The sequence below is a fragment of the Panulirus ornatus genome, chromosome 18 (assembly GCF_036320965.1).
Source record: "Panulirus ornatus isolate Po-2019 chromosome 18, ASM3632096v1, whole genome shotgun sequence".
Taxonomy (NCBI): Eukaryota; Metazoa; Arthropoda; class Malacostraca; order Decapoda; family Palinuridae; genus Panulirus; species Panulirus ornatus.
This window is the reverse complement of record NC_092241.1, coordinates 52,135,138-52,161,922: the sequence shown is the minus strand read 5'-3', so window position 1 is coordinate 52,161,922 and position 26,785 is coordinate 52,135,138. Positions and strand designations below refer to the sequence as shown.

Genomic DNA, 26,785 nt, shown 5'->3' with positions numbered 1-26,785 from the left:
CCCTAGAGCTTCTAAGGCCAAGCAAAACACCTAGCCCAGCTAGCATTATGGATCCTGAAACGACTGTAGACTTCTATCCACCCAGACACCACTCACTGGGTGTAGCCTTCAGAAAACTGCTTCTTTTCTTTTCATCTTTTCTTTGTCCCCTCTCATAAATTTTTGGAAAACTTTCATTAAAAAAATCCACTACTAAGGCTTACCTCTTATGCATCAAACCAAACATTAAAATGCAGGGAAGATCTATCCTTGCCTGGAATGTTAAAAGATAAAATTTTCAAGAAGAAAGCTTTTCTCAGCACTAATATTGTCCCCAGCCTTTGAATTAAGCCAGATTATTAGTTTAAAATTATAAAAGTGATAAAGGCCTACTGCTGTATATAATCTTATCCATTATCATATCCAAAATGGCCCTCAATATTTTAATTTGCTTATTACTTTGATAAGGTGTCAATACACTCTCTTCTAGAATCAATCTAGTTAACAAAAATCCAGAAAAGATTATCTAGTTATAAGTTGGACAATAAAAAAAATTAATATCAAATATTTCCATGCATTCAACATGTCAGTTTTCAAAAACTTAACTGTAATGGCAGAGAGAGGATGGCAAAAGATATTCCCCTTCCTCATCAAACTTCAGATAGCAATGGTCTATTAATCCTCTGGCATCCATTTAGATGCTTGAAGACTGCACAAAATGCCTAATGGGACTAGAACCAGGTATCTTGGAGCTGACCTAGTATCCCTCCTACTACCAAGTCAACTGATAGGATTGTTATTGGGAGAACTCCCTCTTTCTTATTGACAAAAGTAGTCCTTCTATCTTTTCCCCTAAAGTCATGACCAATTCACTTGCCAGAAAAATCTCTACTCCTTTTGACAACGAACAACCAGCCTTTACTAAATGTACAGAGGTTTGAACCCTAACAGCAGAAGTCCAAGGACAAAGTCACCGTAAAAGATATACTTCCCACACACCTACTATTCTGCTTCGGCTTTAGCTTAGGCTGTGACTAAAGCTTCATATATCAAAATAAAGGCATGTCCAAAGGTCTGTTTAAATCCATGAGGTTATATGTGATATATCATTCAAAAACAGTGTTATTGACAAAAGAAAATGCTTTTTATATCTTCTGAATTGTACATTATCCTGGAATGGTCGACTACTTTCTCTCATAAAGCTAATCCTAGCTCCATATACATCAATCAAATAATCCCTGATAAATCAAATAACAAGAACAGGACTTCATGTGCTCCTTTTTTCTCTCCCTCTTTGAATTCTTATAGATCCTAATATCATTTACCACATATATTCCCATAACTGAATCTCATTTCCAGGAATAGAATAAATGTCAAGATTTTTTTCACACTTGATCATTGTTTCTTACATTAGCGAGGTAGCACCAGGAACAGACGAAGAAAGGCCACATCCACTCGTATCCATTCTCTAGCTGACAATTGTACTGCACCAAAACCGCAGCTCCTTGTCCACATCTAGGCCCCACAGACTTTTCCAAGATAACTGACAACAGGCAGTACCCTCCTCTCCAATCTTATCCCAAATCTACCTCCAACTGCACCTACACTACATCCTGTATCTCATGAAAACTATGAAAACTGACCACTAGTCCTACAACTTTCATAAAGTAATAGTGGCACTGGACTGGAGTCACTGTTTGAATGCTAAGTGTACCCTAACACCTTCTGATGTCAAGTTCTCATCTTCTGTCCACAAAGCTTTCAGGTGGATTTTCAACCAATACTCTCTATGTACCCATACACTATATCTGATATCCTTTATCTGATGGGCACTTCAATGGCAAAGAAGCCACATTATCAACAGGCTTATGTCTAGAGTTTCTGCTCTAGCCATTTCAAACCCATCTTACCCCCTTCATCCATTAGTGTACTGCCACCTTAGCCTATAATTACAGACCATCTGATAAGTCATGAAAGTCAACTAAATTTAATTCATGAAATGTGCCTTTAGAGTTCTTAATCCTAACCTGTTTCCCTCAGGGTTAATACCTACCATCACATTCAGTGTATCTTCCTTGATTTTCAGTCATTCACAATACACCACTGAGTTAATAAATCTCTCATTCACACTTTTGCTGGCTGATGATGCTCCATGCACTATCATGAAAGGATCTAAATATTTCCTGGTATATGCTCCACAAGTCATCAAACCCACCAGGTTTGGAAAGGTATCTCCCTACCATCACATTGCCAATTCTGGGCAGGGGTGTGGGTGAGTGTGTAGCATCCTGCACTGCCAGATTTTGTAGCTGTCAGAATGTGGATGATGTGATGTACCTCATCGACTAGTGAATCATGAAAAAGTAAGTGAAAGAAAATTAATACCTGTATGATATTGGCCAATGTAAGTATGGATCATTGGCAGCATAGCAAACAATGTATGAAGACTCAGGTTCACAAAGATCCCAGTAACGTAATCTACCATCTGTGCCACCAGCCAGCACGTATGATCCTCTGTCCCCCTGGCTTACGTACATTCCACAAACATTATTGTTGCACACCTGTAAAAAGAATGAAAAGGAAGAAAACCATATTTTCTATCTACACCTACTGCTTTTAAACTTAAATACTAAACAAAAGCAAATAAAACTAACATACAGGCAACAGTTAATATGAAAAATCTATATCCAGAAACAGTTGAACTACACAAATTTTTAGGGTTTTTTCATTCTTGATTGCCGTTTCCCACATCAGTGATGTAGCACCAGGAGACAGACACATATACATACACACACATAGACTCATGTACATATTCATACTTGCTCACCTCCTTCGTCCATTCCTGAGGCAACCCAGCCCACAGGAAACAGCACAAATGCATGAAGGAAATGGAAAAAAAAAGAGCATAATGTACATTCTTCTCTCTTCTCCCACACCTAATAGCTGCCCCCTGCATCAGCAAGGTAGCACCAGGAAACAGCTGTCATATATAATGCACCCAAACCACAGCTCCTAAAAATTCATTGCTCTGCCCAAATCTGATGTCCTCTCCATGTCACCACCTTCTCAATAACCAAATTCCCAAACAACTCACCAGGCATACTCAACAGACATATACCTCTATACTCCAAGCATTTACTTTTGTTCCTTTTGCCTTTGTGATAATGACACTATGCAGGCATTCCATCAGTCCCCAGGCACTTTACCTTGAGCCATACATACACCGAAAAGCTGGACTAACCAATGAATAAGACTCGCCCCATTTCTTGAAAAATTCATCTCCAATCCATCCAACCTTGCTACTTTATTATATTAATCTTATAGAAGGCTTCCACTGCCTCCTCTCTTTTTAACAAACCATAAACCATGACTTGTTTTGCATATCTCCATGTACCAAACTAACCACATCTGCTACCCTATCATCTAACATAATCAGCAGTACTTCGAAGTACTCACTCCAACTACTTTTCACATCTTCTTTGCCTATGATCACCTCCCCATTTGTACCCCCAGTGATACTCCCATTTGTCTTCTTGTTCTCCTCATACTATTGACCTTTCAAAACTTTTTCTTAATCTTCCTTGATGTCTGAAGGTTCTCTTATCATCATATCTCTCATTTTCCCCTCTCTTTTAGTCCTTGCATCTTCCTCTTGACCTCCTGCCATTTTCTACGGTATATCTCCCAATCACTTGCACCCTTTCCTTGCAGATAATGCCCACTTAATTTTCTTTTCTCTTACATTAGGAACTTAACCCCCTCATCCCTCCATTTACCAAACTTTCTCAAATGCCCATATCCCACCTTATGCATGCAACACACTTCGCAGCACTTGTATGCAATGCTTTCCTTCCACTCCTTCCCCACTTTCCTATTGTTGTTTACGCTCACCTTATATGATTTTTCACCCATCTCCCTTTTTATCTGCACACACAAGCTTCTTTTATTGGCTCACTCATTTTCAGCACCATCTTCCCATCCGCATCACTGTCTCTTTTCCCAAAGCCATTCCAAACTTTTACACCCACTTTCATCAGGAGGCATATTCACATCCAAGAGTCTCTCCATTACATAATCCAATGCATTACATAATGCTTACTCAGTCCTTAACCCCACTAACCCAAGTATACTTATGTGGGCACCTTTTCATTCCGTCAGGTTTTCCGATCACCAATCCCCTTTTAGTACACAACTCAACAAGTTGTTCACCATTTTCATCTGCATCATTTACCTTGTGTTCTCCAATTATACTTCCAAATGCCATATCACCACCCATTCATTCAAATCCCCCAAAATACAAATATTTGATCCCTAGAATCATAACAGCTGATGCACTGACCCAAAATGCCTGTTTCTTTTCCTCAACCCTACTGCTACCAGGTGCATAGACAATGAAACTCAACTCACCTCTCGTAATCCACCTTCATTCTTACCTGCACAACTTTGGAACTCATTCCTTTAACTCTTTATCAATTCTCACAACTTCTTCCTCTACAGAAGCATCTCTCTCTCTCTCTCTCTCTCTCTCTCTCTCTCTCTCTCTCTCTCTCTCTCTCTCTCTCTCTCTCTCTCTCTCTCTCTCCACTCTTCCTCTTGAGTTTAGTTTCCCTCAAAAGTCACATAATTCAGGCTCCTCTCCCCAAACATACCATGTATCTCTCCCTTATTCTCATCCTGTTTACAACTGTGCCCATTCATACAAAATTCAAACATTTTCTACTCTACCTTTGCACAACAGAACAATAACTGTCTTCATCCAACCACCAGTAAAAGGACATTCAACAGTAGTCTCACCTCTGATCTTCACTATCCAACTCACCTTTCCATCTAAACTTTTAGCTCTTCCATTCTTTAGCTGCATTAATGCCCTTCTGATATTCTACTTTGTAATGGCTTCTCTTATCCTACACTTGATCTGATTTCTCCTGACTCCTGATCCTATTGCATCAATAATTGTACACCATTATCCCCTATCAGTTCTATTAAAGTAGTATGCCTTTCTCTTAACATTTTATTAATCTTGCACAATGCCAAGTACAGAAAAAACTATTTATATTTATTATTTATTTTGCTTTGTCACTGTCTCCCGCGTTAGCAAGGTAGCGCAAGGAAACAGATGAAAGAATGGCCCAACCCATCCACATACACATGTATATACATACACGTCCACACATGCAAATATACATACCTATACATCTCAACGTATACATATATATATACACACAGACATATACATATATACACATGTACATAATTCATACTGTCTACCTTTATTCATTCCATTCATTCCCATCGCCACCCCGCCACACATGAAATAACAACCCCCTCCCCCCTCATGTATGTGAGCTAGCGCTAGGAAAAGACAACAAAGGCCACATTTGTTCACACTCAATCTCTAGCTGTCATGTAATAATGCACTGAAACCACAGCTCCCTTTCCACATCCAAGCCCCACAGAACTTTCCATGGTTTACCCCAGAGACTTCACATGCCCTGGTTCAATCCATTGACAGCACGTCGACCCCGGTATACCACATCATTCCAATTCACTCTATTCCGTGCACACCTTTCACCCTCCTGCATGTTCAGGCCCCGATCACTTAAAATCTTTTTCACTAAATCTTTCCACCTCCAATTTGGTCTTCCACATATATTCTCTTGGTCAATCTTTCCTCACTCATTCTCTCCATGTGCCCAAACCATTTCAAAACACCCTCCTCTGATCTCTCAACCACACTCTTTTTATTACCACACATCTCTCTTACCCCCTCATTACTTACAAGATCAAACCACCTCACACCACATATTGTCCTCAAACATCTCATTTCCAGCACATCCACCCTCCTTCGCACAACTCTATCCATAGCCCACGCCTCGCAACAGAAAAAACTATTCCTAATTATTTTACCAACAGTGTTACTTTTCACTCTTTCCTCTCTCAACTTGGCTGTTTTAACACACAACACCCCCCAAGGTAAATTTTTAGGTAAATCTTTCTAACACTTCAGCTGCAGCTCCAACACTAAAATGTTTTATAAAATGAGTGAAAAACATCTAAAAATTATTCTGTGTGGACCATCATATTATTCATGCAAGGAACAGCTGACTGGATTTGGTAGTTTGATGTCCTATACAAGAACTCTTTAAAAGCTCTATCTGTATATCAACTACTACATCTTCATGGAGTGAAGAGCTATGGTATATACTGTATCGGCTACTGATGTACAAAAATGGAATACAAAGTTCTGTGTAAAAAAGAAAAAAATCAAAGCCTTACCTGTGTCATGGAAAGTGGAGGTTTAGGACTTGCCCAGAGAGTCATATGTCTAGATTGTGTTTCCATATCCCACATAGAGATCTCGTTGTTACCACTTACAGCAGACACTACCCATGACCCTTCTTTTGGATGCATGCTAACACGACGCACGCCAGCTCCTAAAAGATGGTATTTCATATTCATAAAGGCACTAGAATAGGGTATCATACAATTATATAACCATATCAATTATCTCCATGCGAGATAATTGTCTCCATGGTTGTTTAATTTGTTTATGGATGGGGTTGTTAGGGAGGTGAATGCAAGAGTTTTGGAAAGAGGGGCAAGTATGAAGTCTGTTGTGGATGAGAGAGCTTGGGAAGTGAGTCAGTTGTTGTTCGCTGATGACACAGCGCTGGTGGCTGATTCATGTGAGAAACTGCAGAAGCTGGTGACTGAGTTTGGTAAAGTGTGTGACAGAAGAAAGTTAAGAGTAAATGTGAATAAGAGCAAGGTTATTAGGTACAGTAGGGTTGAGGGTCAAGTCAATTGGGAGGTAAGTTTGAATGGAGAAAAACTGGAGGAAGTAAAGTGTTTTAGATATCTGGGAGTGGATCTGGCAGCGGATGGAACTATGGAAGCGGAGGTGAATCATAGGGTGGGGGAGGGGGCGAAAATCCTGGGAGCCTTGAAGAGTGTGTGGAAGTCGAGAACATTATCTCGGAAAGCAAAAATGGGTATGTTTGAAGGAATAGTGGTTCCAACAATGCTGTATGGTTGCGAGGCGTGGGCTATGGATAGAGTTGTGCGCAGGAGGGTGGATGTGCTGGAAATGAGATGTTTGAGGACAATGTGTGGTGTGAGGTGGTTTAATCGAGTAAGTAATGTAAGGGTAAGAGAGATGTGTGGAAATAAAAAGAGCGTGGTTGAGAGAGCAGAAGAGGGTGTTTTGAAATGGTTTGGGCACATGGAGAGTGAGTGAGGAAAGATTGACCAAGAGGATATATGTGTCGGAGGTGGAGGGAACAAGGAGAAGTGGGAGACCAAATTGGAGGTGGAAAGATGGAGTGAAAAAGATTTTGTGTGATCGGGGCCTGAACATGCAGGAGGGTGAAAGGCGGGCAAGGAATAGAGTGAACTGGATCGATGTGGTATACCGGGTTTGACGTGCTGTCAGTGGATTGAATCAGGGCATGTGAAGCGTCTGGGGTAAACCATGGAAAGTTGTGTGGGGCCTGGATGTGGAAAGGGAGCTGTGGTTTCGGGCATTATAGCATGACAGCTAGAGACTGAGTGTGAACAAATTGGGCCTTTGTTGTCTTTTCCTAGTGCTACCTCGCACACATGAGGGGGGGAGGGGGATGGTATTCCATGTGTGGTGAGGTGGCGATGGGAATAAATAAAGGCAGACAGTGTGAATTGTGTGCATGGGTATGCACGTATGTGTCTGTGTGTGTATATATATGAGTACACTGAGATGTATAGGTATGTATATTTGCGTGTGTGGACGTGTATGTATATACATTGTGTATGGGGGTGGGTTGGGCCATTTCTTTCGTCTGTTTCCTTGCGCTACCTCGCAAACGCGGGAGACAGCAACAAAGCAAAATAAATGAATAAATAAATAATCAATTATCAAGTGTGAAATACCTTAAACTCCTGTCATGTGTACATATTTCAATAAAATAACTAAAAATACTGAGGTATCAAAGAAATCAATGATATAATCTCATACTCTTCTGTCTGCAACTTGTTTAGAACTGCTTATTCACATACATCAAAAAATCTTACTATGGATGACCTATGGGAACACTAAACACTACTATGTATGTGACTTTGCTTATACCCCAATTTCTTCAGAGATGAATATATCTTGTTTATCTTTTTCCCTACCTTATTGTAGTTCATGTAACACAGCTATGCCTTAGCATGGCAGTATACAGTGAGTATCTTAATACAATCATTGGTTGTTTTTAATGATCAAAAAACATTTCTCACCCTTTTTTCCTAAATTAATGCAGTTCAGAATATTACAGTAGAGTATACACTGAATTTCTAATTACATAATCATAGGCTTTTTTTTTTTTAACAGGTGAGAATCAAGAAATCAATCTCAAGGCTCTTTCAAACAAACAAATGTTAAGTTTTTCAAAACTGGCAAATCTCATTTTCTACATTGTAGTTTTCAAGGGAGCTTTTTTTTTTCGCAACCCTCTTCAATCTCTTCCTAAATGACCTCTCATCATCTTCTACATGCCACATTGTGAAAGGCATAGCATATTCAGAAGACCTTACAGTCACATCACAGAGGAAGCCTGTATCACTATAGAAATCCACAAGCACCCTCTTAACACCTGGCAGACATGAATGCAAGCAACAACCTCCTGTTACCATATATGGTCAACCCCTCTCTCAACAAAACTCCAACCACTCAAGTTAACTCATATGATGCAAATGTGACACTTCCACACACCACATGTATCAACACAAAAGCAATAAATATACCAAATGCCCTCAAAACAGTTACCTATAACAGACCTGGACACTAACCATCTCACCATTGTCATAAACACCTATTCAAAATATCAAAAGAAACCTCATTTCCAAAATATCAAAAGACCCCTCATGTCCAAGATGCAATTTCCAAACTGAGGACAGTGAATGCTTCCTCCAAAACTGTCCTGTGCTCATTCCGCATAGACATATACACAACATAACCACACCTCTTAACCCATGTTCCTCCCTAGAGAATATGGCCTAATTCCTGAGCTCTGAGAGGTCCAGAAAAGGGGATCCTGGGATGATAAATAAAGGCAGAAAGTATGAATTATTCTGGGATAATAAATAAAGGCAGCAAGTATGAATTATGTACATGTGTATATATGTATCCCTGGGGATAGGGAAGAAAGAATACTTCCCACGCATTCCTCACATGTCGCAAAAGGCGACTAAAGGGGATGGAAGCAGGGGGCTAGAAACCCTCCCCTCCTTGTATTTTAACTTTCTAAAAGGGGAAACAGAAGGAGTCACACGGGGAGTGCTCATCCTCCTCGAAGGCTCAGATTGGGATGTCTAAATGTGTGCGGATGTAACCAAGATGTGAAAAAAGGAGAGATAGGTAGTATGTTTGAGGAAAGGAACCTGGATGTTTTGGCTCTGAGTGAAACGAAGCTCAAGGGTAAAGAGGAAGAGTGGTTTGGGAATGTCTTGGGAGTAAAGTCAGGGGTTAGTGAGAGGACAAGAGCAAGGGAAGGAGTAGCACTACTCCTGAAACAGGAGTGGTGGGAGTATGTGATAGAGTGTAAGAAAGTAAACTCTAGACTGATATGGGTAAAACTGAAAGTTGATGGAGAGAGATGGGTGATTATTGGTGCATATGCACCTGGGCATGAGAAGAAAGATCATGAGAGGCAAGTGTTTTGGTGGCAGTTGAGTGAGTGTGTTAGTAGTTTTGATGCACGAGACCAGGTTATAGTAATGGGTGATTTGAATGCAAAGGTGAGTAATATGGCAGTTAAGGGAATAATTGGTGTACATGGGGTGTTCAGTATTGTAAATGGAAATGGTGAAGAGCTTGTAGATTTATGTGCTGAAAAAGGACTGGTGATTGGGAATACCTGGTTTAAAAAGAGAGATATACATAAGTAAATGTATGTAAGTAGGAAAGATGGCCAGAGAGCGTTATTAGATTATGTGTTAATTGATAGGCACGCAAAAGAGAGACTTTTGGATGTTAATGTGCTGAGAGGGGCAACTGGAGGGATGTCTGATCATTATCTTGTGGAGGCGAAGATGAAGATTTGTAGAGGTTTTCAGAAAAGAAGAGAGAATGTTGGGGTGAATAGAGTGGTGAGAGTAAGTGAGCCTGGGAAGGAGACTTCTGTGAGGAAGTACCAGGAGAGACTGAGTACAGAATGGAAAAAAGTGAGAACAAAGGACATAAGGGGAGTGGGGGAAGAATGGGATGTATTTAGGGAAGCAGTGATGGCATGCACAAAAGATGCTTGTGGCATGAGAAGCGTGGGAGTCGGGCAGATTAAAAAGGGTAGTGAGTGGTGGGATGAAGAAGTAAGATTGTTAGTGAAAGAGAAAAGAGAGGCATTTGGACGATTTTTGCAGGGAAGTAATGCAAATGAGTAGGAGATGTATAAAAGAAAGAGGCAGGAGGTCAAGAGAGAGGTGCAAGAGGTGAAAAAGAGGGCAAATGAGAGTTGGGGTGAGAGAGTATCATTAAATTTTAGGGAGACTAAAAAGATGTTTTGGAAGGAGGTAAATAAAGTGCGTAAGACAAGGGAACAAATGGGAACTTCAGTGAAGGGGGCTAATGGGGAGGTGATAACATGTAGTGGTGATGTGAGAAGATTGAGTGAGTATTTTGAAGGTCTGTTGAATGTGTTTGACGATAGAGTGGCAGGTATAGGGTGTTTTGGTCGAGGTGGTGTGCAAAGTGAGAGGGTTAGAGAGAATAATTTGGTAAACAGAGAAGAGGTAGTAAAAGCTTTGCGGAAGATGAAAGCCGGCAAGACAGATGGTTTGGATGGTATTGCAGTGGAATTCATTAAAAAATGGGGTGACTGTATTATTGACTGATTGATAAGGTTATTTAATGGATGTATGACTCATGATGAGGTGCCTGAGGATTGGCGGAATGCTTGCATAGTGCCATTGTACAAAGGCAAAGGGGATAAAAGTGAGTGCTCAAATTACAGAGGTATAAGTTTGTTGAGTATTCCTGGGAAATTATATGGGAGGGTATTGATTGAGAGTCATGGTGAAAGCATGTACAAAGCATCAGATTGGGGAAGAGCAGTGTGGTTTCAGAGGTGGTAGAGGATGTGTGGATCAGGTGTTTGCTTTGAAGAATGTATGTGAGAAATACTTAGAAAAGCAAATGGATTTGTATGTAGCATTTATGGATCTGGAGAAGGCATATGATAGAGTTGATAGAGATGCTCTGTGGAAGGTATTAAGAATATATGGTGTGGGAGGCAAGTTGTCAGAAGCAGTGAAAAGTTTTTATTCAAGATGTAAGGCATGTGTACGTGTAGGAAGAGAGGAAAGTGATTGGTTCTCAGTGAATGTTGGTTTGTGGCAGGGGTGTGTGATGTCTCCATATTTGTTTAATTTGTTTATGGATAGGGTTGTAAGGAGGTGAATGCAAGAGTTTTGGAAAGAAGGTCAAGTATGCAGTCTGTTGTGATAGAGAGAGCTTGGGAAGTGAGTCAGTTGTTGTTCGCTGATAATACAGCGCTGGTGGCTGATTCATGTGAGAAACTGCAGAAGCTGGTGACTGAGTTTGGTAAAGTGTGTGAAAGAAGAGAGTTGAGAGTGAATGTGAGTAAGAGCAAGCTTATTAGTTTTTAGGGGAAATCTATTTTTCTGAGAAAAAAGCCAAAAATTGAAGGTAATACTTCAGGGTATTTTTTAGCTTCAAAAACTTTTTCTTTCAAAATTGAAACATAAGATATTCAAACACTTCTATACTTGAAATAATCATAAAAAATATATCATAATGCTCTCGATTACCGATACATACGCAGGAAATACGATGCAAAGAAGCAGAAATTTTTTGAAATTGACTTCATTTAAGAGCTTAACTGAATGTCATAAAGGCGACTAAACGCTATTTTAATTCCAGATTTGTATTCAGCATTAAAACTACTTCTTATAATGAGTTTTTAAAGGAAATCTATTTTTCTGAGAAAAATGACAAAAAGTGAAGGTAATACTTCAGGGTATTTTTTACCTTCAAAATATTTTTGTTTCAAAATTGAAAGATACAATATTCAAACACTTCTATACTTCAAATAATCATGGAAAATATATCATAATGCTCTCATTTACTGATTATATACCCAGTAAATGCGAAGCAAAAGAAACAGAAAATATTATGAAATTTACTTCATTTAACAGCATAATTGAATGTCATAAAGCTGACTAAACGATATTTTAACACCAGATTTGTATTCAGCATGAAAAATACTTTTTATAATGAGTTTTTAAAAAGATATCTATTTTCTGAGAAAAATGACAAAAATTGAAGGTAATACTTCAGGGTATTTTTTAGCTTCAAAAACTTTTTGCTTCAAAATTGAAACATAAGATATTCGAACACTTCTATACTTCAAATAATCATGGAAAATATATCATAATGCTCTCAATTACCGATACATACCCAAGAAATACGATGCCAAGAAGCAAAAATATTTTGAAATTGACTTCATTTAAGAGCTTAACTGAATGTCATAAAGATGACTAAATGATATTTTAACACCAGATTTGTATTCAGCATTAAAAATACTTCTTACAAAAAGTTTTTAAAGGAAATTTATCTTTCTGGGAAAAATGACAAAAATGCTCTCAATTAGCGAGACATACCCAGTAAATACGATGTAAAGAAGCACAAAATATTGTGAAATTGACTTCATTTAAGAGCTTAACTGAATGTCATAAAGATAACTAAATGATATTTTAACACCAGATCTGTATTCAGAATTACAAATACTTCTTATAATGAGTTTTTAAAGGAAATATATTTTTCTGAGAAAAATGCCAAAAATTGAAGGGTACTTTTTCGCTTCAAAACTTTTTGTTTCAAAATTGATACATAAGATATTCAAACAATTCTATACTTGAAATAATCACGGAAAATATATCATAATGCTCTCAATTACCGATACATACCTAGTAAATGCGATGCAAAGCAGCAGAAAATATTATGAAATTCACTTCATTTATCAGCATAATTGAATGTCATAAAGACGACTAAACGATATATTGACACTAGATTTGTATTCAGCATGAAAAATTCTTTTTATAATGAGTTTTAAAAGAAATCTATTTTCTGAGAAAATGACAAAAATTGAAGGTAATACTTCACGGTATTTTTTAGCTCGAAAAACTTTTTGTTTCAAGATTGAAAGATAAGATATTCAAATGCTTCTTTACGTAAAATAATCATGGAAAATATATCATAATGTTCTCATTTACCGATATATACCCAGTAAATGCGATGCAAAACAGCAGAAAATATTATGAAATTGACTTCATTTAACAGCATAACTGAATGTCATAAAGACGACTAAACGACATTTTAACACCATATTTGTATTCAGCATGAAAAATACTTCTAATGAGATTTTAGAGGAAATCTATTTTTCTGATAAAAATACCAAAAATTGAAGGTAATACTTCAAGGTATTTTTTAGCTTCAAAAACTTTTTGTTTCAAAATTGAAACATAAGATATTCAAACACTTCTATACTTGTAATAATCATGGAAAATATATCATAATGCTCTCAATTACCGTTACATACCCAGTAAATGCGATGCAAGGGAGCAAAAAATATTATGAAATTGACTTCATTTAACAGCATAATTGAATGTCATAAAGAGGACTAAACGATATTCTAACAACAGATTTGTATTCAGCATGAAAAATACTTCTTATAATGAGTTTTTAAAAGAAATCTATTTTTCTGAGAAAAATGACAAAAATTGAAGGGTATTTTTTAGCTCGAAAAACATTTTGTTTCAAGATTGAAAGATAAGATATTCAAATGCTTCTTTACGTGAAATAATCATGGAAAATATATCATAATGTTCTCAGTTACCGATATATACCCAGTAAATGCGATGCAAAGCAGCCGAAAATATTATGAAATTGACTTCATTTAACAGCATAACTGAAATGTCATAAAGACGACTAAACGATATTTTAGGACCATATTTGTATTCAGCATGAAAAATACTTCTTATCATGAGTTTTTAAAGGAAATCTATTTTTCTGAGAAAAATGACAAAAATTGAAGGTAATACTTCAGGGTATTTTTTAGCTTCAAAAACTTTTTCTTTCAAAATTGAAACATAAGATATTCAAACTCTTCTATACTTGAAATAATCATGGAAAATATATCATAATGCTCTCGATAACCGATACATACCCAAGAAATACCATGCAAAGAAGCAGAAATTTTTTGAAATTGACTTAGTTTAAGAGCTTAACTGAATGTCATAGAGACGACTAAACGCTATTTTAAGGTCAGATTTGTGTTCAGCATTAAAAATACTTCTCATAATGAGCTATTAAAGGAAATCTATTTTTCTGAGAAAAATGAAAAAAAGTGAAGGGTATTTTTTACCTTCAAAATATTTTTGTTTCAAAATTGAAAGATACAATATTCAAACACTTCTATACTACAAATAATCATGGAAAATATATCATAATGCTCTCATTTACTGATATATACCCAGTAAATGCGAAGCAAAAGGAGCAGAAAATTTTATGAAATTGACTTCATTTACGAGCTTAACTGAATGTCATAAAGATAACTAAATGATATCTAACAGCATAAAGATAACTAAATGATATTTAACAGCATAATTGAATGTCATAAAGATGAGTAAACGATATTTGAACACCAGATTTGTATTCAGCATGAAAAATACTTTTTATGATGAGTTTTTAAAAAGAAATTATTTTTCTAAGAAAATGACAAAAATTGATGATAATACTTCAGGGTATTTTTTAGCTTCAAAAACCTAAAACCTGAAACATAAGATATTCAAACACTTCTATACTTCAAACAATCATGGAAAATATATCATAATGCTCTCAATTACCGATACATATCCAAAAAATACGATGCCACGAAGCAAAAATATTTTGAAATTGACTTCATTTAAGAGCTTAACTGAATGTCATAAACATGACAAAATGATATTTTAACACCAGATTTGTATTCAGCATTAAAAATACTTCTTATAATGAGTTTTTAAAGGAAATCTATTTTTCTGGGAAAAATGACAAAAATTGAAGGTAATACTTCAGGGTATTTTTCAGCTTCAAAAACTTTTTGTTTCAAAATTGAAACATAAGATATTCAAACACTTCTATACTTGAAATATTCATAGAAAATATATCATAATGCTCTCAATTACCGATACATACCCAGTAAATACGATGTAAAGAAGCACAAAATATTTTGAAATTGACTTCATTTACGAGCTTAACTGAATGTCATAAAGATAACTAAATGATATCTTAACACCAGATTTGTATTCAGCATTAAAAATACTTCTTATAATGAGTTTTTAAAGGAAATCTATTTTTCTGAGAAAAATAAAAATTGAAGGTAATAAATACTTCAGGGTATTTTTTAGCTTCAAAAACTTTTTCTTTCAAAATTGAAACATAAGATATTAAAACACTTCTATACTTGAAATAATCATGGAAAATATATCATAATGCTCTCAATTACCGATACATACCCGGTAAATGCGATGCAAGGGAGCAAAAAATATTATAAAATTAACCTCATTTAACAGCATAATTGAATGTCATAAGGACGACTAAACGATGTTCAAACACCAGATTTGTATTCAGCATGAAAAATACTTCTTAAATTGAGTTTTTAAAAGAAATCTATTTTTCTGAGAAAAATGACAAAAATTGAAGGTAATACTTCAGGGTATTTTTCAACTTCAAAAACTTTTTCTTTCAAAATTGAAACATAAGATATTCAAACACTTCTATACTTGAAATAATCATGGAAAATATATCATAATGCTCTCAATTACCGATACATACCCAGGAAATACCATGAAAAGAAGCAGAAATTTTTTGAAATTGACTTAGTTTAAGAGATTAACTGAATGTCATAGAGACGACTAAACGCTCTTCTAATGCCAGATTTGCATTCAGCATTAAAAATACTTTTTATAACGAGTTTTTAAAGGAAATCAATTTTTCTCAGAAAAATGACAAAAAGTGAAGGTATTACTTCAGGGTATTTTTTACCTTCAAAATATTTTTGTTTCAAAATTAAAAGATACAATATTCAAACACTTCTATACTTCAAATAATCATGAAAAATATATCATAATACTCTCATTTACTCATATATACCCAGTAAATGCGAAGCAAAAGTAGCAGAAAATATTATGAAATTGACATCATTTAACAGCATAATTGAATGTCATAAAGATGACTAAACGATATTTTAACACCAGATTTATATTCAGCATGAAAAATACTTTTTATAATGAGTTTTTAAAAGAAATCTATTTTTCTGAGAAAAATGACAAAAATTGAAGGGTATTTTTTAGCTCGAAAAACATTTTGTTTCAAGATTGAAAGATAAGATATTCAAATGCTTCTTTACGTGAAATAATCATGGAAAATATATCATAATGTCCTCAGTTACCGATATATACCCAGTAAATGCGATGCAAAGCAGCCGAAAATATTATGAAATTGACTTCATTTAACAGCATAACTGAATGTCATAAAGACGACTAAACGATGTTTTAGGACCATATTTGCATTCAGCATGAAAAATACTTCTTATCATGAGTTTTTAAAGGAAATCTATTTTTCTGAGAAAAATGACAAAAATTGAAGGTAATACTTCAGGGTATTTCTTAGCTTCAAAAACTTTTTCTTTCAAAATTGCAACATAAGATATTAAAACTCTTCTATACTTGAAATAATCATGGAAAATATATCATAATGCTCTCGATAACCGATACATACCCAAGAAATACCATGCAAAGAAGCAGAAATTTTTTGAAATTGACTTTATTTAACAGCATAACTGAATGTCATAAAGACGACTAAACGATATTCTAACACCATATTTGTATTCAGTATGAAAATTTTCATACTTCTTATAATGAGGTTTTAGAGGAAATCTATTTTTCTGAGAAAAATGACAAAAATTGAAGATAATACTTCAGGCTATTTTTTAGCTTCAAAAATTTTTTCTTTCAAAATTGAAACATAAATATTCAAACACTTCTATACTTGAAATAATCATGGAAAATATATCATAATGCTCTCAATTACCGATACATACCCGGTAAATGCGATGCAAGGGAGCAAAAAATATTATAAAATTAACTTCATTTAACAGCATAATTGAATGTCATAAAGACAACTAAACGATGCTCAAACACCAGATTTGTATTCAGCATGAAAAATACCTTCTTAAATTGAGTTTTTAAAAGAAATCTATTTTCTGAGAAAAATGACAAAAATTGAAGGTAATACTTCAGGGTATTTTTCAACTTCAAAAACTTTTTCTTTCAAAATTGAAACATAAGATATTCAAACACTTCTATACTTGAAATAATCATGGAAAATATATCATAATGCTCTCAATTACCGATACATGCCCAGGAAATACCATGAAAAGAAGCAGAAACTTTTTGAAATTGACGTAGTTTAAGAGATTAACTGAATATCATAGAGACGACTAAACGCTATTCTAATGCCAGATTTGCATTCAGCATTAAAAATACTTTTTATAATGAGTTTTTAAAGGAAATCTATTTTTCTCAGAAAAATGACAAAAAGTGAAGGTCATACTTCAGGGTATTTTTTACCTTCAAAATATTTTTCTTTCAAAATTAAAAGATACAATATTCAAACACTTCTACACTTCAAATAATCATGAAAAATATATCATAATACTCTCATTTACTGATATATACCCAGTAAATGCGAAGCAAAAGGAGCAGAAAATATTATGAAATTGACTTCATTTAACAGCATAATTGAATGTCATAAAGACGACAAAACGGTATTTTAACACCAAATCTACATTCAGCATGAAAAATACTTCTTATAATGAGTTTTTAAAAGAAATCTATTTTCCTGACAAAAATGACAAAAAATTCAGGGTATTTTTTACCTTCAAAAACTTTTTGCTTCAAAATTGAAACATAAGATATTCAAACACTCCTATACTTCAAACAATCATGGAAAATATATCATAATGCTCTCAATTACCGATACATACCCAAGAAAAGAAGATCCCAAGAAGCAAAAATATTCTGAAATTGACTTCATTTAAGAGCTTAACTCAGTGTCATGAACATGAAAAAATGATATTTTAACACCAGATTTGTATTCAGCATTAAAAATACTTCTTATTATGAGTTTTTAAAGGAAATCTATTTTTCTGGGAAAAATGATAAAAATTGAAGGGTATTTTTAACGTCAAAAACTTTTTGTTTCAAAACTGAAACATAAGATATTCAAACACTTTTATACTTGAAATATTTATAGAAAATATATCATAATCCTCTCAATCACCGATACATACACAGTAAATACGATGTAAAGAAGCACAAAATATTTTGAAATAAGACTTCATTTAAGAGCTTAACTGAATGTCATAAAGATAACTAAATGATATTTTAACACCAGATTTGTATTCAGCATTAAAAATACTTCTTATAATGACTTTTTAAAGGAAATCTATTTTTCTGAGAAAAATGAGAAAAATTGAAGGTAATAAATACTTCAGGGTATTTTTTAGCTTCAAAAACTTTTTCTCTCAAAATTGAAACATAACATATTCAAACACTTCTATACTTGAAATAATCATGGAAAATATATCATAATGCTCTCAATTACCGATACATACCCAGTAAATGCGATGCAAGGGAGCAAAAAATATTATGAAACAGACTTCATTTAACACCATAATTGAATGTCATAAAGACAACTAAACGATATTCTAACACCAGATTTGTATTCAGCATGTAAAATAGTTTTCATAATGAGTTTCTAAAAGAAATTTATATTTCTGAGAAAAATGACAAAGTTGAAGGTAATACTTCAGGGTATTTTTTAGCCTCAAAAACTTTTTCTTTCAAGATTCAAGCATAAGATATTCAAACACTTCTATACTTCAAACAATCATGGAAAATATATCATAATGCTCTCAAGTACCGTTACATACCCAGTAAATGCGATGCAAGGGAGCAAAAAATATTATGAAATTGACTTCATTTAACAGCATAATTGAATGTCATAAAGACGAATAAACGATATTCTAACACCAGATTTGCATTCAGCATGAAAAATACTTCTTATAATGAGTTTTTAAAAGAAATCTATTTTTCTGAGAAAAAGGACAAAAACTGAAGGTAATACTTCAGGGTATCTTTTAGCCTCAAAAACTTTTTGTTTCAAGATTGAAAGATAAGATATTCAAACTCTTCTATACTTCAAACAATCATGGAAAATATATCATAATGTTTTCAGTTACCGATATATACCCAGTAAATGCGATGCAAAGCAGCAGAAAATATTATGAAATTGACTTCATTAACAGCATAACTGAATGTCATAAAGACGACTAAACGATATTTTAACACCATATTTGTATTCAGCATTAAAAATACTTTTTATAGTGGGTTTTTAAAGGAAATCTATTTTTATAAGAAAAATGACAGAAAGTGAAGGTAATATTTCAGGGTATTTTTTACCTTCAAAATATTTTTGTTTCAAAATTGAAAGATACAATATTCAAACATTTGTATACTTCAAATAATCATGGAAAATATATCATAATGCTCTCATTTACTGATATATACCCAGTAAATGCGAAGCAAAAGGAGCAGATAATATTATGAAATTGACTTCATTTAACAGCATAATTGAATGTCATAAAGATGACAAAACGATATTTTAACACCAGATTTGTATTCAGCATGAAAAATTCTTTTTATAACGAGTTTTTAAAAAGAAATCTATTTTTCTGAGAAAAATCGACAAAAGTTGAAGGTAATACTTCAGGGTATTTTTTAGCTTCAAAAACTTTTGCTTCAAAATTGAAAAATAAGATATTCAAACACTTCTATACTTCAAACAATCATGGAAAATATATTATAATGCTCTCAATTACCGATAAATACCCAAAAAATACGATGCCAAGAAGCAAAAATATTTTGAAATTGCACTTCATTTAAGAGCTTAACTCAATGGCATAAAGATGACGAAATGATATTTTAACACCAGATTTGTATTCAGCATTAAAAATACTTCTTATAATGAGTTTTTAAAGAAAATCTATTTTTCTGGGTATTTTTCAGCTTCAAAAACTTTTTGTTTCAAAATTGAAACATAAGATATTCAAACACTTATATACTTGAAATATTCATGGAAAATATATCATAATGCTCTCAATTACCGATACATACCTAGTAAATTCGATGTAAAGAAGCACAAAATATTTTGAAATCGACTTCATTTAAAAGCTTAACTGAATGTCATAAAGATAACTAAATGATATTTTAACACCAGATTTGTATTCAGCATTAAAAATACTTCTTATAATGAGTTTTTAAAGGAAATCTATTTTTCTGAGAAAAAAGACAAAAATTGAAGGTAATAATACTTCAGGGTATCTTTTAGCTTCAAAAACTTTTTTGTTACAAAATTGAAACATAAGATATTCAAACACTTCTATACTTGAAATAATCATGGAAAATATTTCATACTCCTCTCAATTACCGATACATACCCAGTAAATGCGATGCAAAGGAGCAAAAAAATATTATGAATTTGACTTCATTTAACAGCATAATTGAATGTCATAAAGACGACTAAACGATATTCTAACACCAGATTTGTATTGAGCATGAAAAATACTTTTTATAATGAGTTTTTAAAAGAAATCTATTTTTCTGAGAAAAAGGACAAAAGTTGAAGGTAATACTTCAGGGTATTTTTAGCTCGAAAAGCTTTTTGTTTCAAGATTGAAAGATAAGATATTCAAACACTTCTATACTTCAAACAATCATGGAAAATATATCATAATGTTCTCAGTTACCGATATATACCCAGTAAATGCGATGCAAAGCAGCAGAAAATATTATGAAATTGACTTCATTAACAGCATAACTCAATGTCATAAAGACGACTAAACGATATCTTAACACCATATTTGTATTCAGCATGAAAAATACTTATAATGAGTTTTTAGAGGAAATCTATTTTTCTGAGAAAAATGACAAAAATTGAAGGTAATACTTCAGGGTATATTTTAGCTTCAAAAACTTTTTGTTTCAAAATTGAAACATAAGATATTCAACCACTTCAATGCTTGAAATAATCATGGAAAATATATCGTAATGCTCTCAATTACCTATACATACCCAGTAAATGCGATGCAAGGGAGCAAAAAATATTATGAAAGTGACTTCATTTAAGAGCATAACTAAACGATATTTTAACAACAGATTTGTATTCAGCATGAAAAATACTTTTTATAATGAGTTTTTAAAAGAAATCGACAAAAATTGAAGGTAATACTTCAGGGTATTTTTTAGCTGGAAAAACTTTTTGTTTGAAGACTGAAAGATAAGATATTCAAATACTTCTTTATGTGAAATAATCATGGAAATATATATCATAATGTTCTCAGTTACCGATATATACCCAGTAAATGTGATGCAAAGCAGCAGAAAATATCATGAAATTGACTTCATTTAACAGCATAACTGAATGTCATAAAGACGACTAAACGATATTTTAACACCATATTTGTATTCAGCATGAAAAATACTTCTTATAATGAGTTTTTAGAGGAAATCTACTTTTCTGAGAAAAATGCCAAAAATTGAAGGTAATACTTCAGAGAATTTATAGCTTAAAAAACTTTTTTTTTTTCAAAATTGAAACATAAGATATTCAAACACTTCTATACTTGAAATAATCATGGAGAATATATCATAATGCTCTCAATTACCGATACATACCCAGGAAATACGATGCAAAGAAGAAATTTTTTGAAATTGACTTCATTTAAGAGCTTAACTGAATGTCATAAAGATGACTAAACGATATTTTAACGCCAGATTTGTATTCACCGTTAACAATACTTCTTATAATGAGTTTTTAAAGGAAATCTATTTTTCTGAGAAAAATGACAAAAATTGAAGGAAACTACTTTAGGGTATTTTTTTGCTTCAAAAAATTTTTGTTTCAAAATTGAAAGATACAATATTCAAACACTTCTATACTTCAAATAATCATGGAAAATATATCATAATGCTCTCATCTACTGATATATACCCAGTCAATGCGATGCAAAGGAGCAGAAAATATTATGATATTGACTTCATTTAACAGCGTAACTGAATAATCATAAAGACGACCAAATGATATTTTAATAACAGATTTGTATTCAGCATGAAAAATACTTTGTATAGTGAGTTTTTAAAGGAAATTTATTTTTCTGAGAAAAATGACAAAAATTGAAGGTAATACTTCAGGGTATTATTTAGCTTCAAAAAATTTTTGTTTCAAGATTGAAAGATAAGATATTCAAATACTTCTATACATGAAATAATCATGGAAAATATATCATAATGTTCTCAGTTACACGATATATACCCAGTAAATGCGATGCAAAGGAGCAGAAAATATTATGAAATTGACTTCATTTAACAGCATAAGTGAATATCATAGACACAACTGAAAGATATTTTAACACCAGATTTGAATTCAGCATGAAAAATACTACTTATAATGAGTTTTTAGAAGAAATCTATTTTTCTGAGAAAAATGCGAAAAACTGAAGGTAATACTTCAGGGTACTTTTTAGTTTCAAACACTTTTTGTTTCAAAATTGAAACATAACATATTCAAACACTTCTATACTTGACATAATCATAGAAAATATATCATATTGCTCTCAATTCCCGATACATACCCAGTAAATACGATGTAAAGAAGCACAAAATATTTTGAAATTGACTTCATTTAACAGCTTAACTGAATGTCATAAAGATAACTAAATGATATTCTAAGACCAGATTTGTATTCAGCATTAAAAATACTTTTTATAATGAGTTTTTAAAGGAAAGCCATTTTTCTGAGAACAATGCCAATACCTTCAAAAACTTTTTCTTTCAAAATTGAAACATAAGATATTCAAACACTTCTATACTTGAAATAATCATGGAAAATATATCATAATGCTCTCAATTACCGATACATACCCAATAAATGCGATGCAAGGGAACAGAAAATATTATGAAATTGACTTCATTTAACAGCATAATTGAATGTCATAAAGATGACTAACATCATTTTAACACCAGATTTGTGTTCAGCTTGAAAAATACTTCTTATAATGAGTTTTTAGAGGAAATCTATTTTTCTGAGAAAAATGCCAAACTTTTTTTTTTAAAATTGAAACATAAGATATTCAAACACTTCTATACTTGAAATAATCATGGAAAATATATCATAATGCTCTCAATTTCCGATACATACCCAGGAAATACGATGCAAAGAAGCAGAAATATTTTGAAATTGACTTCATTTAAGAGCTGAACTGAATGTCATACAGACGACTAAACGATATTTTAATGCCAGATTTGTATTCAGCATCAAAAATACTACTTATAATGAGTTTTTAGAGGAAATCTATTTTTCTGAGAAAAATGACAAAAATTGAAGGTAATACTTCAGGGTATTTTTTAGCTTCAAAAACTTTTTCTTTCAAAATTGAAAGATACAATATTCAAACACTTCTATACTTCAAATAATCATGGAAAATATATCACAATGCTCTCATTTACTGATATATACCCAGTAAATGCGATGCAAAGGAGCAGAAAATATTATGAAATTGACGTCATTTAACAGCATAATTGAATGTCATAAAGACGACTGAATGATATTTTAAACCCAAGCTTTGTATTCAGCATGAAAAATACTTTTTATAATGAATTTTTAAAAAGAAATCTATTATTCAGAGAAAAATGACAAAAATTGAAGGTAATACTTCAGGGTGTTTTTTAGCTTGAAAAAGTTTTTGTTTCAAGACTGAAAGATAAGATATTTAAATACTTCTATGCATGAAATAATCATGGAAAATATATCATAATGTTCTCAGTTACCAATATATACCCAGTAAATGTGATGCAAAGGAGCAGAAAATATTATGAAATTGACTTCATTTAACAGCATAACTGAATGTCAGAAAGACAACTAAATGATATTTTAACACCAGATTTGTATTCAGCATGAAAAATCCTAGTTATAATGAGTTTTTACAAGAACTATTTTTCTGAGAAAAAAGCCAAAAATTGAAGTGCTTAGTTACCAGATTTCATGGACCCAAAAAAGTATTTCAACCCCAGATTCGTATTATGCATGTGAAATAGGCATTATAATGATATTTTTAAAAAAATCCATTTTTTCCAGAAAAATGATAAAAATTGAAGGTAACAGTTCAGGGTATCTTTTGGTCAAAAAGATTTTTTGTTTCAAAATCAGATATATAACATATTGAAAGCCTTCTATATTGTAAATGATCTTAGAAAATTACCCATAATGCTTCTCTGGTTGATATATATCTAAAAATACCATGGAAATAGTAAAAAAATGTTTTGTACATGTAATCATTTATATGGTTCATTACAAGAATTAATGAACTCTAAACCATATTTCATCCCTAGATTTCTACTGCCCATGTAAAATAGATTAGTACTAAAATTTTTATGGAAATTCAGTCCATTCAAAAATATTCTAAAAATTGAAGGCATTAATTCAGGGTATTTTTATGGCAAACGACTTTTTTATACAAATCATATATGAAATAATGAAAGTCTTCTAAACTCTGAAAGAAAATTATTGAAAATACCTCAAACTACTTTTTCTGGCTTAGAAATACCCAAGAGACATGAAGAGAATAGTCACAAAATCTTTTACACATGCAATGATTTAAGTGCTTAGAAACCGGATTTTATGGACCCAGATAAGTACTTCAACCCCAGATTTGTATGAAGTATGTAAAATTGGCATTATAATGAGATTGTTAATAAAATCCATTTTTCCAAGAAAAATGATAAAAATTGAAGGTAATAGTTCAGGGTATTTTTTGGTTGAAAAAACTTTGTTTCAAAATTGAAATATAACATATTCAAAGCCTTCTGTATTGTAAATGATTTTTGAAAATTACCCACAATGCTTCCTCTAGCTAAAACATATATACAGCACAAATACGATGCAAATAGAAAATGTTTTTGACGTAATCATTTAAAATGTTAGTCACAATAATTAATGACCTCTAAAAAATATTTCAACCCAAGATTTGTATTGTCCATGTAAAATAGATCAGTACTGAGATTTTTGTGCAAATTCTGGCCATTAAAGAATTCATTAAAAATTGAAAGCAATAGTTCTGGATTTTTTTACGCCAGACGACATTTTCTTATGTAGTTGATATATAACAATGATAGTTTAACAAATTTAAAAAAAAAAGAATGGAAATAAATGAAACTACTACTTCTGGCCTAGGAATACCCAAGAGATATGAAGAGAATAGTCACAGAATCTTTTAAACATGGTATACTTTAACTGCTTAGTTACCAGATTTTATCAGTGTAATGCTTATTTTCCATGGCCAATATGAATTCGGGGTTGAAACACTACTTAGGAGCCATTAATTCCTGTAACTAAGCATTCAAATTATTGCATGTTTAAAAGATTTTATGAGTATTCCTTTATCCCTGGGGATAGGGGAGAAAGAATACTTCCCACGTATTCCCTGCGTGTCGTAGAAGGTGACTAAAAGGGGAGGGAGCGGGGGGCTGGAAATCCTCCTCTCTTCTTTTTTTTTAATTTTCCAAAAGAAGGAACGGAGAAGGGGGCAAGCTGAGGATATTCCCTCAAAAGCCCAGTCCTCTGTTCTTAACGCTACCTCGCTAACACAGGAAATGTCAAATAGTTTGAAAAAAAATGAGTATTCGTGTCATACTTACTGGGTCATCTGTCAACCAGAGGAAGCATTCTGAGATATTTTCAATGATCCTTTAGAGTACTGAAGACTTTTATTATGTTACATATCATCTAAAACAAATGGTTGTTTATCATAAAAAAATACCCTGAACTACTTCAATTACCTTCATTTTTTTTATTTTTCTTTATGGACTGAGTATGCTTGATAATCTAAGTATAAAACCTATTTTCCATGCTCATTATGAATTAAAAGTTGAAATATTGCTTGGCACCCATTAATTCCTCTAAGAAAGCATTTAAATGATAACATGACTAAAAGATTTTGATACTATTTGCACTGTAATTACTGGGTATCTCTCAGGCAGAGGAAGCATTATGAGATATATTCCATGATCTTTTACAGTACAGACTTTCATTATGTTACATTTCAATTTTCAAACAAAATATCTTTTTGGACTAAATAATATCCTGAAATATTTCCTTCAGTTTTTGGTATTTTTCTTGGGGCAACAGATTTGCTTAAAATCTCAGTATAAAGCCTATTTAAATGCTTAATACAAATCCAAGGTTGAAATACTGAAATTACTGATTCCTGTAACTATGCATTTACATGACTACATGTTTAAAGCCTTTTGAGATAATTTGCATTGTATCTCTTGGGTATCCATCTGCCAGAGGAAGCTGTATAGGGTATTTTACAAAACTGTTGAGAATAAAGAATTTATCTTATTTATTTTGCTTTGTCACTGTCTCCCGCGTTAGCAAGGTAGTGTAAGGAAACAGACGAAAGAATGGCCCAACCCACCCACATACACATGTATGTACATACACGTCCACACACGCAAATATACATACCTATACATCTCAATGTATACGTATATATACACACACAGACATATATATATATATACACATGTACATAATTCAGACTGTCTGCCTTTATTCATTCCCATTGCCACCTCGCCACACATGAAATAACAACCCCCTCCCCCCTCATGTGTACGA

General features: G+C 33.1%; 1 protein-coding gene across 2 annotated transcripts in view; it reads right to left on the bottom strand.

The window, feature by feature from the left end:
- Nucleotides 1-26,785, bottom strand: part of Vps15 (vacuolar protein sorting 15) — a 148,469-nt gene that overhangs the window by 4,870 nt on the left and 116,814 nt on the right. For both annotated transcript variants that reach the window (XM_071673214.1, XM_071673213.1), the window contains exons 28-29: nt 6,256-6,413; nt 2,365-2,540 (exon numbers count right to left, since the gene is read on the bottom strand). In XM_071673214.1, the coding sequence (XP_071529315.1) occupies nt 2,365-2,540; nt 6,256-6,413 (334 nt within the window). The remainder of the gene's footprint in view (nt 1-2,364; nt 2,541-6,255; nt 6,414-26,785) is intronic.